Source organism: Athene cunicularia, assembly GCF_003259725.1.
Source record: "Athene cunicularia isolate RWA chromosome 5 unlocalized genomic scaffold, athCun1 chr5_part1, whole genome shotgun sequence".
NCBI classification, from domain to species: domain Eukaryota; kingdom Metazoa; phylum Chordata; class Aves; order Strigiformes; family Strigidae; genus Athene; species Athene cunicularia.
In genome coordinates, this window is record NW_020799101.1 from 30,372,691 (window position 1) to 30,391,580 (window position 18,890).

Sequence of the window (18,890 nt, forward strand, 5' to 3'; positions counted from 1 at the left end):
CCCCTCTGTAGTCACTCTTGTAAAAGGTAAATTCTTGTTGCATTGCTTCTCTCTACACTGGTCCTTCATTCTTTGAATGCTGATATTGTCCAAACATTAAAAAAACAAACAAAAGTGTGACATTTAAGCCTGAATTTCTTTGTCATTTGTTTCTTCACAGATCCTTGTTGCTTTAAGACATCTTCATTTCAAAAACATTGTTCATTGTGACCTCAAACCAGAAAATGTGTTACTGGCATCAGCTGATCCTTTCCCGCAGGCAAGTAGAAGATACCCTTTCTTAAGATAAATTGTTCAAATTAACAAGTGTTAGCAATTATTATTTTACGAACAAACAAAAAATTGATTAGTGTCCTGTCTGTAACTTCTCAAGGAACTACACAGAATTTTTAGATATGACAAACTAATCACTTACTGAAAAAACTTTCCAAAGATACATTTGAAAATCCTTGCCTTTTGTCATTTGCCTAATATATTCAACTAGATATTCAAGCGTGACACAATTACTTGTGGGATGTTTCTAATATGCTAACCATTACAACAAATTACTTGTCTGGTTGATTTGGTCCAGATAAGTGACAATTTGCAAGCAGTCACCAGAAAGACAGTTATTTTTCTGAAAGTTAGGGTAGAGCTCAAGAGGTGCTTTTTTTATGAATTTAAAATGCCAGGTAGATTGCAGAATATTTAAATACTCTTTCTGGCTCATTGCTGTATGTCTCATTAAAGGTATTTGTATCACCTCCTGTTGTCTTCGATCTGCAGAGTTCATCTGTGATGTCCTCCAACTGCCCATATTCAAAAGGAGAACTATAGATAAACAATACCAATATCAGTAATTGGAAAGAAAGGTTCTATACTGAAGTGTTAAGTGAGAATTTTTAAGCAGCTAAATCTGTCCCTCTGAAGAAATCAGACAAAGAAGTTTATAGAGAGGCTGGGTGTAACAAGGTCCACAGTAAAATAAAAATGGAAGTTCAAGAACTGAATTTTGTGATTTAGGAAACAGCTGTAGATAAAAGAGTTTCTGTTTGCCGTGTTCTTGTGCTATGAATGAATAAGTATTCAACCAGGAGCCTGCACTGTTAGGCCCATCCAAAATGGTGTTTCATTCACTCTAAGCTATCCTGTCTCACGGATTTTCCTGTGGCTTATTCATGGAGTGAAGGAATAGAGGAGATGCAGTGGACTGGTAATATGGTCTAATGTCATGGTGGAGTAAGGGTATTCCTCTGAAAGAGGAACCTAAAAAAAAAGTATCCTTGAAGGAACAGTAGAGATGCATCTTCCAACTAAACCATGATAAAAGCTCCTCAATTATGTGTCTGATAATAAAAATAATGTCTGTCTTACTATAGCACTTTTCTTTAAACAGGTAAAACTTTGTGATTTTGGCTTTGCCCGAATCATTGGAGAAAAATCGTTTAGGCGTTCAGTTGTAGGAACACCAGCCTACCTTGCTCCGGAAGTGCTGAGAAACAAAGGCTATAACAGATCTCTGGATATGTGGTCTGTGGGTGTCATCATTTATGTAAGCCTCAGTGGTACCTTTCCATTCAATGAAGATGAAGATATACATGACCAAATCCAGAATGCCGCTTTCATGTACCCACCTAATCCATGGAAGGAAATTTCTCATGAAGGTAATATCTGTTTGTGGCTGGTTTTATATAAATGCTAAAAAAGATTAGTTGTATTTTGCCTTTTTTTTCCCCTGTACATACAGGTGAAAAAAAAAGATTTGAAATTTCAAGGTACTGTAATGTACCATAATGTAATGTCTCTGGTTTGTGCTATCAGCTGCTTTAGACATTTCCTGCAGAGCATGTATAGACTGCATATGGTGTAATCCTCTAGCATGGGATCTCTCCAGGAGGTGTTGAAGGAGGCACATGGCCACCTACAGATTGGGTTGCTATAGAACCTTGTGGGAAACTTCAGCTGCTGGAACTGGTGTGCTTATATTTACTTCTGTACCTCTTCTTTCGGCTCTAGTGCCTCTGCAGTCTTTTTCTTGTCCTACTTGTGCCAGTAATTTAGTTTCCATTCAGCAGGATGCTGTACCCTGATAGTCTTTCTGTGGAGAAGATAAAAAAGACTGAACAAAAAAACCCCAAGCAGATGGGGTTTCAAGAACAGTGTGAGAATGTGTTATAGAAGAAGAGTCTTTATGCAGGAAGGGAAGACTTGGACATAACCAGTGAGACTTTTGAAACTAGAATTCTGGTCAGTGGCGTCAAAGACTTTTGATAGTGAAAGAACATGAATAATTCACTATGAACATCTTTAAAGAGGGTCAATTAATTCTATTAAAGGTGTCTCTAAACACAATGAAGTAGGGCATTTAACAAAAATACCAGTTCTGTTTTCACCAACATTTTCTTGTACATACCAAACATTTTCAGGCAGCTTGATTTTCTTTGGGATTTTTTTTTGCAAGATTGCTTTGGAAGTCTTAAAGCAAAGGAAACAAACATCAGATCCTTATCTTTTTTTTTTTTTTCTGAATTGTCACATGTACCAAAAATATTAGTATTTACAATTTTCATTATTTACACTACAGTTTTTCTGGGTTTCAGGTGACATGTTTAACTTGCATGTTAAGCATAGGTTAGAGAAATGTGCCTCCTGCTTACTATAATATATAGTATACCCATGTGAGAATCTCAGCTGAAAAATGCTTTGAGAGCATTGTCTGTTATTTTATCTCAGTGGCAGATGAAGTTTGGTGAGATCTGTTGGAGGGGGGAAAAAAAAAAAAAGCTATGAATCTGCACAATTACACACTGAAGTCCTCCTGAACCTCCACACACTTCTGATATGTAAGCTGACAGAATCTGTTGGCAGCAATGCTTTCTCTGGCGCTAGAGATAAGCAAACAGCAATCAACACAGAAGAGGCTGCAAGAAATTGTCTCCCACAAGTTTCTACTGTGGTAGACAGAAGATCAATTTCTACATTCAAAGGTGAAGATTCAGTAGAGCACCTTCAGAAAACTCACCTACTGGGGTGTTATCTCTCCTTTTACAGGATCACTGCCTTCATTAAGAGTTAATGGATATCAGGCTGCAAGCATGCAGAAGGATGGGGAGGAACACACTTAACAAATTACTAAATTAAAACCTGCTTATACATTGTGATTTTATTATGTATTTTGAATTGCTATCTGATGAGCCATTCTGTTGTGCTAAACAAAAACCTGAAAAAAAGTCTGAACAGATCCATTATGTTTATTTAACACAGGGAGTTGGAGTCTAGATCTCTATCCAAGTATTACTTGATAATGCTGATTTTTAGAGCTCAAAATTGAACGCAAATTCTGGATTATGTAGGGGAAATAAAGAACAGTTTTCTCATGTCAGCTACTCTGGTGCACACTCCAGCACAGGTCACATGAGGGCAGGTGCATGGGCCCTGAGCACCAGCCGGCGCCATCCCCTTGCTGTTACCTGTGACTATATAGCATGGTTAAAATGCAGATCTGTATCCAGTGTCCTAACACATCTAACCTGGATTATAGTTCTGAACAGTGCAATGATAATTGATGCTACAAATGGTTGGAGCGTTTGAGGGAAGACACACATCATTTTAAAGATTTTATGAAGCTGCTTACTTAACATGGCAAATAAAAACAATTTGAAAAGGAACACATATTTAAATGTAAACTACGGTAACATGAAGCTCATTTCAATTTCACTGGGGCTCATAGATTTCTTTGCAGTAAATCCTACAAATCTACAAAATTTAGACAGATAATTAGTTTCAGCCCCAACAAGTTGCATTTGTGCACTTGATGATCTTCCTTTAGCTTGTCATAGGCTCTTTCAGCTTCCCAAACAGGTTAGGCTAATGAATTGGTTATCTGCCTGCCATATCTTTTTCATTATTCTATTTGCCAATTATTCTTAATCCTTGAACGTTTTTCAACAGAACTTTTAACATACATGATGATTACTTCTAAAATTTTTTAAATTTTCATATAAAAAAATCCATAATAGATTTATTTTAAAGGCACAGTAGATTTCTTGTTTAACTATTGCTTAGAATTTGTATCATAACAGTAATTTTCCCAAGAGGGCAATAATTACCATCAACTAGTTCTTCCATGCAAGCTTGTAAGGGAGTTATATCGTGGTGTGGAATGTGATGCTGCCACAGAATCCGTCAAAGTCTTTGTCAATAAAAATTGATCAGCCTATTTCTTTCAAGCTGATATGATTGAAATTGCTGCTTGTTTTGAAGGATCTACACAGATATTTTCTTGCAAGAAACATTACTCTTTTTTTAAAAATTAAAACATCATTGAAGTGATTTTCACTTGTAAGAAATAAAAATTATTGAAGATCCAGCTGGTAGTTCAATTTAATTATTGACATTTTAAAATTTTACAAATATTTAAGAGAGCTTTAACACATAATAAACAATCACAGTCTTCATAGAAGCCTTCAACCGAAATTTTGCCGCGTTGCTATAGCGTTAAAAAATTTAAACCATAATTGATGAGATAAGTATCATTGTTGCAGGCAAAATAAATATTATCTGATGCAGGTAAGAAAGATCTTTTTGAAGTGTTATGCTGTGTGAATTTGAAAAATAGGAGCCATTTGTCAAAAGGTTACTGTAAGTAAAACTAACATGAATATTCTTTTTTCCTTCTCCATTACTTACTGCTTTCTTCTCATACGTCCAAAAGACAGTGCTGTGTCCAAGCACTCTTTAACAATGGGTTCTATGAATTTTACATTACAACTAGATTTTAAAAGTTGGACCTTCATCCAGAGGCTATATTACTTGCCTCAGTAATAGCAGGCAGAAACTGAGACTTCAGTGAACTTAGAAGAGCTAGGCTACCATCTAAGAGAATTAACGTTAACTCTGATTTATGTATGCCAGTAAAAATGCTTGGCTTCTCTGACCATATAAAATGCAATATGCATGACTGTTTCTTCTTTTTTTATACTGTTGAAATTTGTCAGTACGGTTGCTATGAATGTTCGTAACATAATCCTAGAAACACTGTTATAGAACGGTGAGAAGTAATAGAAAAACTAATATATCAATTTGAGCTAAAAAAAAGAAGAGGAAGAGATGTTTATTCAAACCTATTGCTGTCTATATCAACAGTCCTGCTGGGTGCGCAAAGCCAGTGATGACAGATAAAACAGAAAACCATAAAACAATTGAGGTGGCAGGTGATTACTTCACAAGTGTACCAGGTTAGGATCACAAACATATACAGCTGATATACCTGAACTAGCTGCTTCTTAAACCACAGGAACTCGTTTGCTTGAAATTCTGTTGCATGTACTTCTAGTGGAACCATAAATTTCAGAAGTTGTATGTTTTTTATCTTGTTATGCAATTTTCAGTTTAGTTTAGGAGAAGTGATTGCCATTAAGTGTATTGCCAATGTCTGTGCAACAAGGATTTTATTAAAATTGATTATGATTGCTTATGATTTGTCACAGAACAGCTAATGAAAGTAGCGTCAGGAATTTTTGCATGCCTGTTGCAAAAATTGATGCTGAGGAAAGCAGAACAGTACTTAAACCTTTGTTTCTTGCTTATGACTGTTACTTTGGGTCAGAAAGCCAAACTGGATGTAAAACTTGCAACTATAGTTATTTTAGCACTTATTTCAGACCATTACTCATGTAACAAGTTTAATAATAGCTAAACTTAGTTATTGCCTTGTTTAGTTCTATTATTATTGTAATCAGAGCAGAATTAAAAGCTTATATATTTTACTTTTAGCAAAATCACATATTTCTTGTCATTTAATGGATGGTGCACAAATTAGAGTGAATGATGCTGTGTTTATCACCTCTTTGGTTTTGGTAAACACTTTTTCTGATATTGCCATGCAACAACGTGTTAATTTCGGAGCTGGAATGCAGAAGGTAGCAAAGGTTTAAAAGGGGGGGGGGGAAAGATAGGTCATAACTAAACATTGTGTCTGGAAAAGCAGCAACAGTTGTAAAGTAGCTTAAATGTCCCCATTCTGTGTTCCTTATTCAATTATTGATCTTAAGGTAAAATTCAGTTTACTTTTGAAATTCTAAACTGCACTGATGAGGCAATAGATTTGTGAAAACACATGATCCATACCAGTTTAATCTGCCTGATTATATAAATAATACATTTAAAATGTTAAGTCTGGCATGTTCAGAGGAAAAACATATGGGAAAAAATTGTATTTTGGAGAAAAAGTATGTCATGAATGTAGTAGTGTGGTCTCTGTTAGTTTATTTACTGGGGAATTACTTTTTCTATAGCATTTTCTAGCTATTTTTATTATAAAAATCTACAGCCAAAAGACAAGAAAGATGGCAGAATCCATTTGACGATAGTTTTTTTGAGTGTCTACTGTCGTTCAGCCGCTAACAACAGTTCTATCTTCTCTGCCACTCGGGATTGTGGTCTGGTCATTGTCTGTGACTCTCCTCTCCATGATGTGTCTATTTGGTGTTCTAACATCTGGATTAATCTCATCAACTCTTCCTGCTTAGAAATTCTAGTTTTTTTTGTCTGTCCTCTTCCCCCATTAAAACATAGCCTATAAAAACTAAGACCTTTTAATTTTGTATAGCTCTCAGAAATGTATTTTTTCCCAACTGATTATCCATTCAGACCATTTCTATGAGCATTATTTCCCAAAGCCTAGCCTTCATGCACAAAATCCCTTCTCTAGCTTCACCAAACCCAACTGCTTTACATTTTAAGGTTTGTCAGAGATTGTGTGTATTGCACATACATTTTTAGAGATTGTTTCATAGGGAATTCTGATTTCCACCCCCACTAAGTGGCTGCATTTTCCTACCTTTTTCCAATAGCTTCTCTCTTTAGAAAGAATACTCCCCAAAAACTGTGTTTGTATGTCTAAATAGAATTGTAAGACATTACTGTAGAGGTAGTTTCTGTGGTAAAGTTTGGATATCTTGTAAAAAAACAGGTTTTGTCACAGCCGTTCCACATTCCATCACGCAATCTGGTATTTCTATTTGGTTTTCAGTGATTGTCAAGCCAGCTTATGTTTCCAAATGCATTGAATTGCTGTATGACAGTTTGACCTTAATTCAGACTTCACTATGGAATTTTACTAGATATTCATACAGAGGAATCTACTTGCAGAATTCTTGCCTATTTTATAGCTTTAAATTTCAATTCTGACAAACATGGAGCCTATTTTCAATAGTGTTACTGTTTGTTTCTGACTTTTTGACCTTCCAGTCCACCAAATTTGCATCTTCTCAAAAGATGTATTTTGACTTAGCTACAGGTTACAGAATACTGCTACATATAAAGACAGAGCTCCCTGAGAGATTTTGTCTCTCTGCCTATTAGTGTATTTTACTTTGTGTGTCTTCACTGTGGAGGCTGTTCTTTTGAACTGCATGGTCCTAAAATGTGCTATGTCAAGCTTGGTGTGTTTTGGTCTGTTGTGGAATTTTCATAAATCATTGTATTCATAATTCCTTTTTCATAAGCTACCAACACAGCTGTTACTACTAGCCTGATGAGCTATGTAATGTGCACACTGTTGATTAGGTGCTTCACATTACTTCATATATTAAATAATTTGGAAAGAAATAATGCTGTTTCTCCCATACATTAAATTTGATCATGGTGTGCCTGTTACATGGCTTCTGAGTCAGAAATAAACACCACAGCTGCCTTCAAATCAGTATTTATTCAGACTTGTTTCAGTATAATGTGAATAGAAACCCTGTTTCACGTATTAATGAGAAAGTCACATGAATTAAGTATGAGGAGGTCAAATGCATGTTATAGCTCAAAGATGCTCTCTGCTTCAGTAAATGTTTAACTAGCTGTTTAAACTAAAGACTTGGCTCTATTTACACATTTGTTAGTATAGATTAGTATTAGAAAACCTCTCTTGTAAAGGTGTATCTTATAATTGCTAAGGATTTCTTTTAGTAGTACAGCTGAAGAATCCATGTCCCTGAAAATAATAAGCTGTGCCAGCTGAAGTTTACTTTTTGCCAGAATAACTACATGTACACTAGAACATTTGTCACAAAGCTGTATTAATCAGCAGTAGGGAAGGAGTTTACATGTATGAAAAAATTACACCACTGATCAATAGAGCTATACTCAGAAAAATCTGGGGCTTAGTAAGTCCTAAATTTTATATTAATGGCAACAGCTTAAATTTTTACAAGTGATGGCTGTAAAGGTAACTAATATTATGGGTGTACTTTAAAAATCCTGGACCAAGTATACATTTATTGTTAACTGAGAACTGTTTTTCTTTATATCCTTAAGGTGATTTTTTATTTTGTAACTTAAGTGAAAAGCTTAAGGGTATGTAGGACTGCATGGTAGGACTAAATGAATGGTAGGTTCATAATAGGGTTTTCAGATATTTTGTAAACTGTTGTGTTAATGTGTGCATTCTAATCAAGTTAAAGCAGTCCTTCCTATGAAAACTGTTATTATCATGTTAATTTGATAGTTAGAGTGAAAATTGTTACTGTATCTTTACTGCAATTATTCGCCATAGTAATAAACTGCCATAAGCAGTTTAGAAACATCAGCTCCTGACTCTGGAGGTTCTTTCCAGTAAAATTTAACTAAAGAGCAATCTTTCCTAAAATCAAGGGGACATACAGCTTTTTAAAGTTCCATTTGAATCTTCCTGTTAGGGATTCTGCTGAATCTATCTAATTCTAAACCTGTCTAAATGACCAGTAGTCACACTACTGGAGCAGTTGGCTAGTTTATCCTCTTTAACAAAATCTCCAGTTCCTGGAACTTGATAAGCCCTCAGCTGGCTGCTTATCCTATCCTTAAATCATGGGAAGTAAACAGGAGTCCATAAAAGTGTTTGAAAAAGCAGTACCATAATCCTTTCAGAACGTCCATTCAGGCTGCTTCCTTGATGATGTCCTGTTGGATTCCTGTAGATGATGTGCAGACCATTGTCAGACTTAATAAAGAAAAAAAAAAAAAAAAAAAAAAAAAATCAGTCTCTAGTGAATATTCATAAAATTTACTTTAAAATACAGTGTAGTTGCTACCCTCTCCCCAAAACTGCTTTATATTCCTAGACAGAAAATTTAATTTCCTAACAGTTGATGCTCTAATTTGGTCCCCCGAATCACAAGTGAGTTGTATGTCTACACTAAATACCTTCCAAATTTTTATCTTCAGTGGTTTTAAGCAATACAACTCAAAATGTAATCATCAAACTATTTTTTTTTTATTCAGAAATTGAGTCAACATGAATCTCACTGTTTGTACATCTTATATGAACTGTAGCCAAACCAAACTATGTTAGATAGTGGCTGTCAGGACAGGGTGCTTTTTTTGTAAGCTGAAACAGAGAGAATAACCAGGATCTTTCCTCATTTCCTTTAAGTAGTCCCAGAGAACTTCTCAGTGTCTGAACCTCTACAATTTAACACCAGCTAACTTCAGAATTTTCTCATTAACAGACTATTCCAGATCCCTAAGGAAATCCTTTAATCCTTCAGTTCCAGCCCTCAGCCTGTCTCAGCCTGTCTGTATTGAACTCCCTAGCTTCTGCTTTCCTTTACACAGCACTGTCCTTTTGTTGCCTTGCCAGTATGTATTGATTGCACTTTCACTTCTGATACTCAGAACTCTTACACTTAAGAAGTGGCTTTTCCTGGATTGCATGATTTCCTGGTGAAAAATAGCTAATGTTTTTTTTGCTGTTGCATTGGTTGATCTCTTTCTTCACCTACATTTGAAAAGTTTGAGCATTAAAGTGAATGGAATTGTATCAGATAGTTTGGGTCCTAAGTCTTCATAATAGGCACATTACATTTGTGGGTTTTTATTGCTAAAGGGCGAGTGATACTCAAAACTTCCCTGGTGAAAAGAACCCTAGATAAAGAACTAAAATTAAACACCAAAACTTGTTACAGACACAGCAATATTCCAGTGGTGAAACAAGCAGAGTATCTGTGTAAACTGTTCTCAAGAACAAATGATTGTTCAGTATTGATAATTCTGACCATCTGGTGAAGCTCCCTTTTCACATTCATCTTTGTTTCCTTCCCTGTCCTTCTTTGTGTACCTTCTCTTGTGATTGTTTCTACACCAACGCTTTTCTGGTCTGTTCAACAAGCCATTGGCAATTTCTCCCAAGAATACAAATATGTTATTACATGTAATATAATATATCACTGTCCTGAAGGGGGGAAAAAAAAAAAAAAAAAGGGCAAAGTGGTCATCATCCTGTTGTAACTTGAGGGAGGCTGAATAGCTGCATATAACTTCATCACTTGTAAGGCTCACAGTCGTATCTGCTTCCAGTGGGTTGGACAGAAGATGCATAATAGAGACATTATCAGTACTCCATGGCAGGAAGAATATTCAGTAGGTACTTGGCAGTTATAGAGGCACATCTTGGGAAACATGCACTTATATCTAAACAGCTGGCTGACTGAAATCTGTTCCTGGGACAATCAATGCTCTTATCAAGTTCTTGACCTATTTGCCAAACCGAGATTCATAGTAAATGATTAAAAATTATCTCTGAAGATCATATACACCTGAATACCACTGAAGATAATAAACAAATGGGAACTGTCTTAAATTCACATTCAGCACTGGCCTGTTTATCATAAAACAGACTGAAGTCTTAATGTAATTCTGCTGAATTTAAGGGTAAGGTGACAGTGTTGCAGAAGGTGTTAATGTTTGCCGATACCCAGATTTACTGCAGTGTGTAAGGACTATATTCTCCTCTTCCAAGCATCAGATAAAAACAATGGCCATTACTTTTTCCCAGGTTATATCAGAAGTCACTCTGCAACTGAACTGTGTGGTATGACTGACTTTCCTGTCTCGTCCTCATAGCTTGGAACTTGAGAACTTCTCATACCAGTAAAGAGGAAAAAGATCAACCCAACTATTTTGGAAAACAAATGAGTTTTCAGAGTGTTATCATCTGTCAGTAGTGGTTGTATGGGCTATCCACTGGCTTTCTGATCCCACATCAACTTCACAGACAGTTGGAGAAGGAACAAAATAAACACGAGTTAGACAATTTAGCATGAACTGTGCTTCACACTAAAAGAGACGGTAGCTAGAAATCTGCTTGTCCACAACAGAAAAAGTAAAATTAGGACCATCTGCTCCAAGTAAAGCATGGCTCAGAACCTCTGGCAGTGTCTTCTTTGTCAGATTTCCTGAGATTTTTTTAGTCTCATTACCACAGTTGCTTTGATTTCCAAGATAATATTCAGCACCATGAAGTCAGGGCTATTTTAGTGATAATCCACTACTGCTAAGAATAGGTCTGTCTGTCAAACTTACTGTATACATCCAGATAGGCTGAAATATACAGTCCTATTTTCCTGGACATTGTGCTCATAGTGTCTGTCCCATGGCAGAAACACACAGAAGGCTCTAGTTGGCAAACTGAGCCTGGGGAGAGGAAGCCCATGTTAAAAAAAGCAAAGCTTTTCCATATTGCTGCACAAAATACAACTTCAGATATGTACCAGTTTAAAGAATTCTGTCCCATCTCTTGCTCTTAAAATAGACAAGATGGATTATTCAGCCCCTTCAATACCCAGCTGGCAACAATGTTTGTCTGACATGTTTCAGAACTAGTTCCCCGCAGTAATGCCATGTTTCTGTGTTACTTTCAAGACTGACTTTCCTTGTCACCATGATATAGGCAAAGAAATAAAGATGTAAACCAGCATACTTTGGACAAGCCAAGGGATATTGTGATGAAATGGGAAAATTGCAGTGATTTTATAATTCGTTGTGGCCAGTCATTTATTCTATAACAATAAGCCTTCCCCCATAACACATGCTGAACATTTAGCACCAACTAGATTAGAATTTAACCTTTCATTTCAACCTGACTGCTCGAGGCTTGGATGGGCACAGCTTCACTGGGTAAAAAACTGTCTGGATGGCCGGGCCCAGAGAGTTGTGGTGAACGGAGTTAAATCCAGTTGGCAGCCGGTCACGAGTGGTGTCCCCCAGGGCTCGGTGTTGGGGCCACTCCTGTTTAACATCTTTATTGATGATCTGGACGAGGGGATCGAGTGCACCCTCAGTCAGTTTGCAGCTGACACCCAGTTGGGTGGGAGTGTTGATCTGCTCGAGGGCAGGGAGGCTCTGCAGAGAGACCTGGACAGGCTGGAGCCATGGGCTGAGGCCAACTGGAGGAGTTTCCATAAGGCCAAATGCCGGGGGCTGCCCTTGGGCCACAACAACCCCCAGCAGCTCTCCAGGCTTGGGGAGGAGTGGCTGGAGAGCTGCCAGTCAGAGAGAGACCTGGGGGTGTGATTGACAGCCGGCTGAACAGGAGCCAGCAGTGTGCCCAGGGGGCCAAGAAGGCCAATGGCATCCTGGCTTGTGTCAGCAATAGCGTGGCCAGCAGGGACAGGGAAGGGATCTGACCCCTGTACTGGGCACTGGTGAGGCCGCCCCTCGATTCCTGTGTTCAGTTTTGGGCCCCTCACTCCAAAAAGGACATTGAATGACTCGAGCGTGTCCAGAGAAGGGCAACGGAGCTGGTGCAGGGTCTGGAGCACAGGTCGTACGGGGAGCGGCTGAGGGAACTGGGGGGGTTTAGTCTGGAGAAGAGGAGGCTGAGGGGAGACCTCATCGCCCTCTACAGCTCCCTGAAAGGAGGGTGCAGAGACCTGGGGATGAGTCTCTTTAACCAAGTAACAAGTGATAGTACAAGAGGGAATGGCCTCAAGTTGCACCAGGGAAGGTTTAGACTGGATATTAGGAAGCATTTACAGAAGGGGTTGTTAGGCGTTGGAATGGGCTGCCCAGGACAGTGGTGGAGTCCCCATCCCTGGAGGTGTTCGAGTTGTGCTGAGGGATATGGTGTAGTTTGGGAACTGTCAGTGTTAGGTTCATGGTTGGACTGGATGATCTTCAGGGTTCTTTTCCAACCTAGATGATTCTGTGATTATACCCTCATTTTTTATTTTTTTAATTTTTTTTTAATGGCTTTAGTAGATGCATTGTAAATTCAGCAGTCTCATCCCAGAGATTTTTTCAAATGGATCACTCAGTGCAGCTCAATGCACTGGTCATTGACTCATGGGCCTCTTCCCTTCAGGCACCACAGCACACATACCTATAACCTCAGTGAATCATTGACTCTGTGTTCAAAACCATAGAAATTAAGACATTTTTCTTGCCTTTATGAAACATGACTATTGACTAGCAGGTAGAAGCAATGCTCAGTTCAAAAGAACAGTGTTGCAACTTAGTGACTTACAAAACCTGATTCTTCCACTCAGTGCCTGGGAAGGTGCTGTCAGTCATATAAAAGTGATACTGAGAGTCTCGGAGAAATATATATATATATATATATATATATATATATATATGTATGTTTACTGTGGTACCTGAAGAAATACTATAGTCCTCACTTATATCAGATTTTTTTCACTTGAGCAGGAACTGAGTGAGAATTGTCTTCAGTCTTTGCTGTGTACCTGCAAATGAACACACAGAAGTAGGCAATACTCTAGCTAGCTGCCAACTGTTTAATAAAACAATTGGAATCCCAAGAGGAAGGGTTGCATGGGTACCTTTGGGGACATAACAGACTGCAGTTTGTGAAAAGCTGGAATAAGAAGAGATGACTGTCCTCTTTCTACAACTGTCATGTCTTTCTCTCTGTTTGCATGTCCTTATTGAAATAAATATTTAAACTGAAATTTTCCAACATTATTTCTTTTCAGCTATTGATCTCATAAATAATTTGTTGCAAGTGAAAATGAGAAAGCGCTACAGCGTGGACAAAACGTTAAGCCATCCATGGTTACAGGTATTGCTACAAATTCCATGTTTTTTCTTATGCATTTAGGGTCTAAGTATATAACAAATTTTCTTTTTTAAACATGGTAGAATCTAAGCAAATCTGCAAACCTGAATATGTTTTCAGATCCTAAGAACCTCATGCTCCTTCACCAGTTTACCTGTAAATTCTTACTAATTTCTGTAGTATTAGTTCCAATACTAAACTCTTTCACGTTTTCAGAATACACTACAAAAATATTTTATCTTGTTTGTCCACTGAGAACTTGATGTATATTAAAATAAACTCTATAGTCATTTGACTTACATTATCTCATTGCCTGGAGTCTACCCTAATTTACTTGTTATTAAAACCAATTAATGGGCTTTCACTTCACAGTCGTCAGAAGAACTGGTGAATATGTATGCCTTCCAGGAAAATACATTACCCACCTTCGACTGAAATCTTCAACTAAAAACTGAAATGTTAGGATTTTTTGAGATGTTAGCAGCCACTGTCTTCTGCTCCTCATATGGTGATTTTTTTTAATCCTGGCAGTAGCCATATCACTGCAAGTTAAAGACCTAAACCAGAATGTCATGGTTTGAGCCCAGAGGGCAACTTAGCACCACGCAGCCACTCAATCACCCCTTCAGCCTCAGGAATGGGAAGGAGAAAATAAAACAAAAGGCTCAGGAATCCAGACAAGGACAGGGAGGGATGACTCAACCATTGTGGTCATGGGCAAAAGATAGACTCCTTATGGGAAGAAGAACATAAATTTAATTCAAATATCACCACCACCACCACTTAATTTAACAATCAGAATAGAGTAGGACAGTGAGAAGTATAAACACATCTTAAAAAACACCTTCCCCCGTCCCCCTTCTTCCCAGGCTCAACTTTGCTCCTGATTTCTCTACCTCCTCCCCTACAGTGGTGCCGGAGGCAGGGGATGGAGGTTGTGGTCAGTTCATCACCTGTTGTTTCTGGAGCTCCTTCCTCCTCAGGGTGAGTGCTCCTTGCACTTTTTATCTGCTCCAGCATAGAGTCCCTTCCACAGGAGACAGTTCTTCATGAACTTTCTCAGACATGAGTCCTTGCCACAGGCTGCAGTTCTTCATGAACTGCTCCAGTGTAGGTCCCTCCTGCGTGTTACAATTCTCTCACCGCCAAACTACAACAGTGGAGGCTTCCCACAGAGTGCCCTTCTTTGGGCACATCCACCTGCTCTGGCATGGGTTCCTCCACAGGCTGCAGGTGGGCATCTGCTCCACCATGGATCTCCATGGGCTGCCATCTCACCGTGGGCTGCAGGGGAGCCTCTGCTCCAGCTCACCTCCCCCACTACTCCTCCTCCTGTCTTCCAGTGACCTTGGGGTTTCCATAGGTATCTCGCTCAAAACTCCAACTCCTCCTCCCAGGCTTCCCTTCTTAAATATGATGTCATCACAGAGGTGCAGCCACCATTGCTAATTGGCTCAGCCTTGGCCAGAGACAGGTCCGACTTAGAGCTGGGGGAGCTTTGAGAAGCTTCTTGCAGGGGCCATCACAGTAGCCCCCTCCCCCGCTACCGAAACCCCGGCACACACAAACCCGCCACAGCGAACCAGTGCAGTGAGCAGGCAGGGCCTGTCCCGCTGCCCCCAGCCAGGGAGCAGGGCAGGCAGGGGACAGCCCCCGGCCAGGGCATTGGGCCCCTCCCTGGGGACAGGGACAGGCTGAGGCCAGGCTGGGACATCAGCCCTCAGGATCTCCCAAGGGATCCACATTTCCATCTAGGAAGGTAATCATGGCACAGATCAGATGTATAATCCACAATCCAAAAGGAGTCTTTATCCAAACTGAAAACTGAGTCCTACTCCAGTACCTTACAGCTGCAACTGTTTCTCAAAGTAGAGGGTGACCTGCTGCTATAGGAGAAGGGCTGCAACTTCCCACTCTGCATCCCACCTTCTCAGGGACATTGCTCCTGGGCTTGCTTTCTTCCTTCCAGATTTCCTGTCACTCTCCAGTCTTTTCTCCAAGACTGCTCTTCTCCCTGGCAACCATTGCAGATTGCATTTGTCTGACTGAGCCTTTGGGGAGAGGGGCGATCTGAGCTAAGGTCTGCAGCAAGGATGCTGGTTGTCTGACATGATGGGACAGGGTCCTCCTGTGTACATCCACTTTTATCACCTGTGCAAAAGTGAGTGCAGGTGAACCAAGGTGAGGCAGTATGGGAGCAGCTCTAGCACCATGGATGAGTCCTCTTTCCAGAAGAGCCCAATCTTGTGGGCTAAAGAAAGATAACAGTGGTGCAAGGCAGTGAGACTTTGAGGTGATTTCTGAGAGGATGTCTGTGTAAGAAATGGACCAAAGGATGTGAGATACTAAGGCTGAAGGCTTGTGTGCATTTACAGTGTGTAGGCTTTCTGGTGCTTTGGCTAGGTGACCGGGGTTGCATCTTAGGTTGAGGCAAGGTGAAGGAGAAAAAAGACAACTGGATACAGGATTGTGAGCAGAGGTTAGCCTCTATGGGGCTAGGATTGGCGTTATTACTGCAGTTTCATGTACGCTTTGGGTGGGAAGAAGAAAATAAATTATTAAACTTGAGATATACTTTAGGCAGATCAGAGTCTGCAGAGCATGATCATCTAAACAGCATGAGAACCAAACCAGTTGCCAGCTTTATTGTTGACTGTCAACATGGAGTTCCAATGTACCTTGACGTTTAGATGTACATGTCTCTTTGAACACACCAGTAATTGACTGTTTGGAAAAGCAGATTTTTTTTCTAGCCCAAGCTGAATTCATATCCTGCACCATTCTACTGAGGTGGAGCAACTGTCTTGACCAGGTCACTAGGATGTACATGCATGATTTAAAGATGTTTCTTCTTCTTTACTCATCCTGTGACTAGTGTGAGGAATCATTTTACCACCATGCCTCATTCAGATATTACAGAAATCTGTAGGCTATCCATACATTCTGCAAAACAACCTGTAATATCTTCATACTATACTTATGACAGACTTTAATAAAATTAATTTATCAAACAATCATCTAGAGATGAAGCCTATCTCTATAGGCAGATATCGTATTTAGTAATTATAAGATTTTTCCATTATGGAGCAATATGGATGCATGACCTTTAGACTGCTGAGTTAATAGCGCTTGGCATATTATTGGGAGTAAAAGGGAATGTCATTTATTTTAGGAAATTTAAAACTAATACTGTTATTCTATTTCAGGACTATCAAACCTGGTTAGATTTAAGGGAGCTTGAATGTAAAATGGGGGAACGTTACATCACCCATGAAAGTGATGACTCCCGATGGGAAGAGTATTCAGGAGAACATGGATTGCAGTATCCAGCACACCTTATCAGTCCAAGTGCTAACCATAATGAAAACACCAAGCTAGAAGAAACAGAAATGAAAGCCCTCAGTGAGCGTGTCAGCATCCTTTAAGTTGCATCCCCTATAATCTGTCAAAACACTGTGGAATTAATAAATACATACGGTCAGGTTTAACGTTTGCCTTGCAGAACTGCCATTATTTTCTGTCAGATGGGAACAAAGCTGTTATGCTGTTACACTGTTGATGTATCTGAGTTGCCAAGACAAATCAACAGAAACATTTTTGTGTGACCAACTGTGTTGTATTTACAAAAGTTCCCAGAAACACTAAACTTGTTATTGTGAATGATTCATGTTGTATTTAATGTATTAAAACCTGTCTCCACGGTGCCTTTGCAAACTAGTGTTTTTCTTACTTGAACCTCATTTTGGTAAGAGAGAACTTTCCCATGAAGATCTGGGGGTTTTTTTGTGCATCGTTAGTATTGTAATTGTAAGCAAACTCTTGAAGAGTAGATTATAACTGCTGTTCTGTGAACAACTTCCACCATTTGGATAAAAGCTTTATTTAGTGTTGAAAAAGTAGAAAAAGCAAAAAATAACAAATTGCATATTACTGTACAGTTTCAAATCAGATAACCTGTGTGCATGTGTTTGCGTGTTTGTGTATATAGATACACACACACGTACACACCATATAACTTGCTCTTAAGCCTAAATGCCTTAGTAATGTAAACTGCAGCATGTCGGTTGTATTTTCCTTTTTCTTAAAGTGTACTTCTCTAATATGAATATTCTCTAATATGTACATTCAGAAGCTAAATAACTTGTTGACTTTGTGTATGTTTTCAATAAAAGTCTTATTAAAACAGGTTCATTTTATTAATCTTTCTGTTTAAAATATATATATCTGAATTATATCAGAGGTAGGTGGAATAAATTAGTTCATCATTAAGAAGCCTATGTGGAGGTAGGTAGGAAAATGCTGCCAGCTAACCTACGTAATTATAAAACCTATTTTGGAAGAACCTACTTGGACTAATTTTATAACTTCAATCGGTTTTGAAACATACTAAGGGAGTAGGGAAGTTGAGGATACATTAATGGGAATTTAGTTTTTAGAGAAATGTGCTGCTTCTGCTTTTCCACTGAGTTCCAATGAACTGACAAGGTGTATGGATCTTTTCCTACTCCCCTCCAGAACTTTAAAGATACTAATTTTCGTTTCTAACTTAGTGTTCCAACACTAACCCATTTAGCTTTAACTGTGAGAGAGGTTCAGGCTGCACTGTAAAACATGTGCCAATGGCAAGCTGAGAATTATTCTATGTGACAGGCTATCTCTGAAGAAAACAGTTGATATACAGGTATTGAGGTTAAAAAAGAAATGATATATGGGATGAGAGGCAGAAGCATGCAATGATAAGAGCTAATAACCACATATGACCAACCTCTGTTGATCAAATCTTGGCTTTATGTCACAAACATGAGCTTCTCAGTACCTAAATCCATTCTTTCCTCAAAGAAGAGCTTTGTGAGAGTAAATTTATGCCAAATACTTAATGTGGCCAAAGTCAGCAGAAATTTTTTTAGGTATTTTGCTCCTCTGCTGATCAGATAGTTTGTACTGTAGAAGAAATGAAGAAAAGGCACCTTTATTCAAACAGAAAATATTATATTTTATAGAAAATTTTAAAGTATTGTGAAAAATTACTTATAAATCTCCTCCCTCCTGCGCACCTCTTTCCCCAACTCCCACTGCCAAAAAAAGA

General features: G+C 38.7%; 1 protein-coding gene across 2 annotated transcripts in view; it reads left to right on the top strand.

Moving 5' to 3' along the window:
• PRKD1 (protein kinase D1) overlaps positions 1-17,984 on the top strand; it is a 75,355-nt gene extending 57,371 nt beyond the window's left edge. For both annotated transcript variants that reach the window (XM_026849921.1, XM_026849922.1), the window contains 4 exons: positions 161-259; positions 1,376-1,643; positions 13,722-13,807; positions 17,011-17,984. In XM_026849921.1, coding sequence (XP_026705722.1) covers positions 161-259; positions 1,376-1,643; positions 13,722-13,807; positions 17,011-17,229 — 672 coding nt within the window. In that variant the 3' untranslated portion in view covers positions 17,230-17,984. The remainder of the gene's footprint in view (positions 1-160; positions 260-1,375; positions 1,644-13,721; positions 13,808-17,010) is intronic.
• The last annotated feature ends 906 nt before the right edge of the window (positions 17,985-18,890 follow it).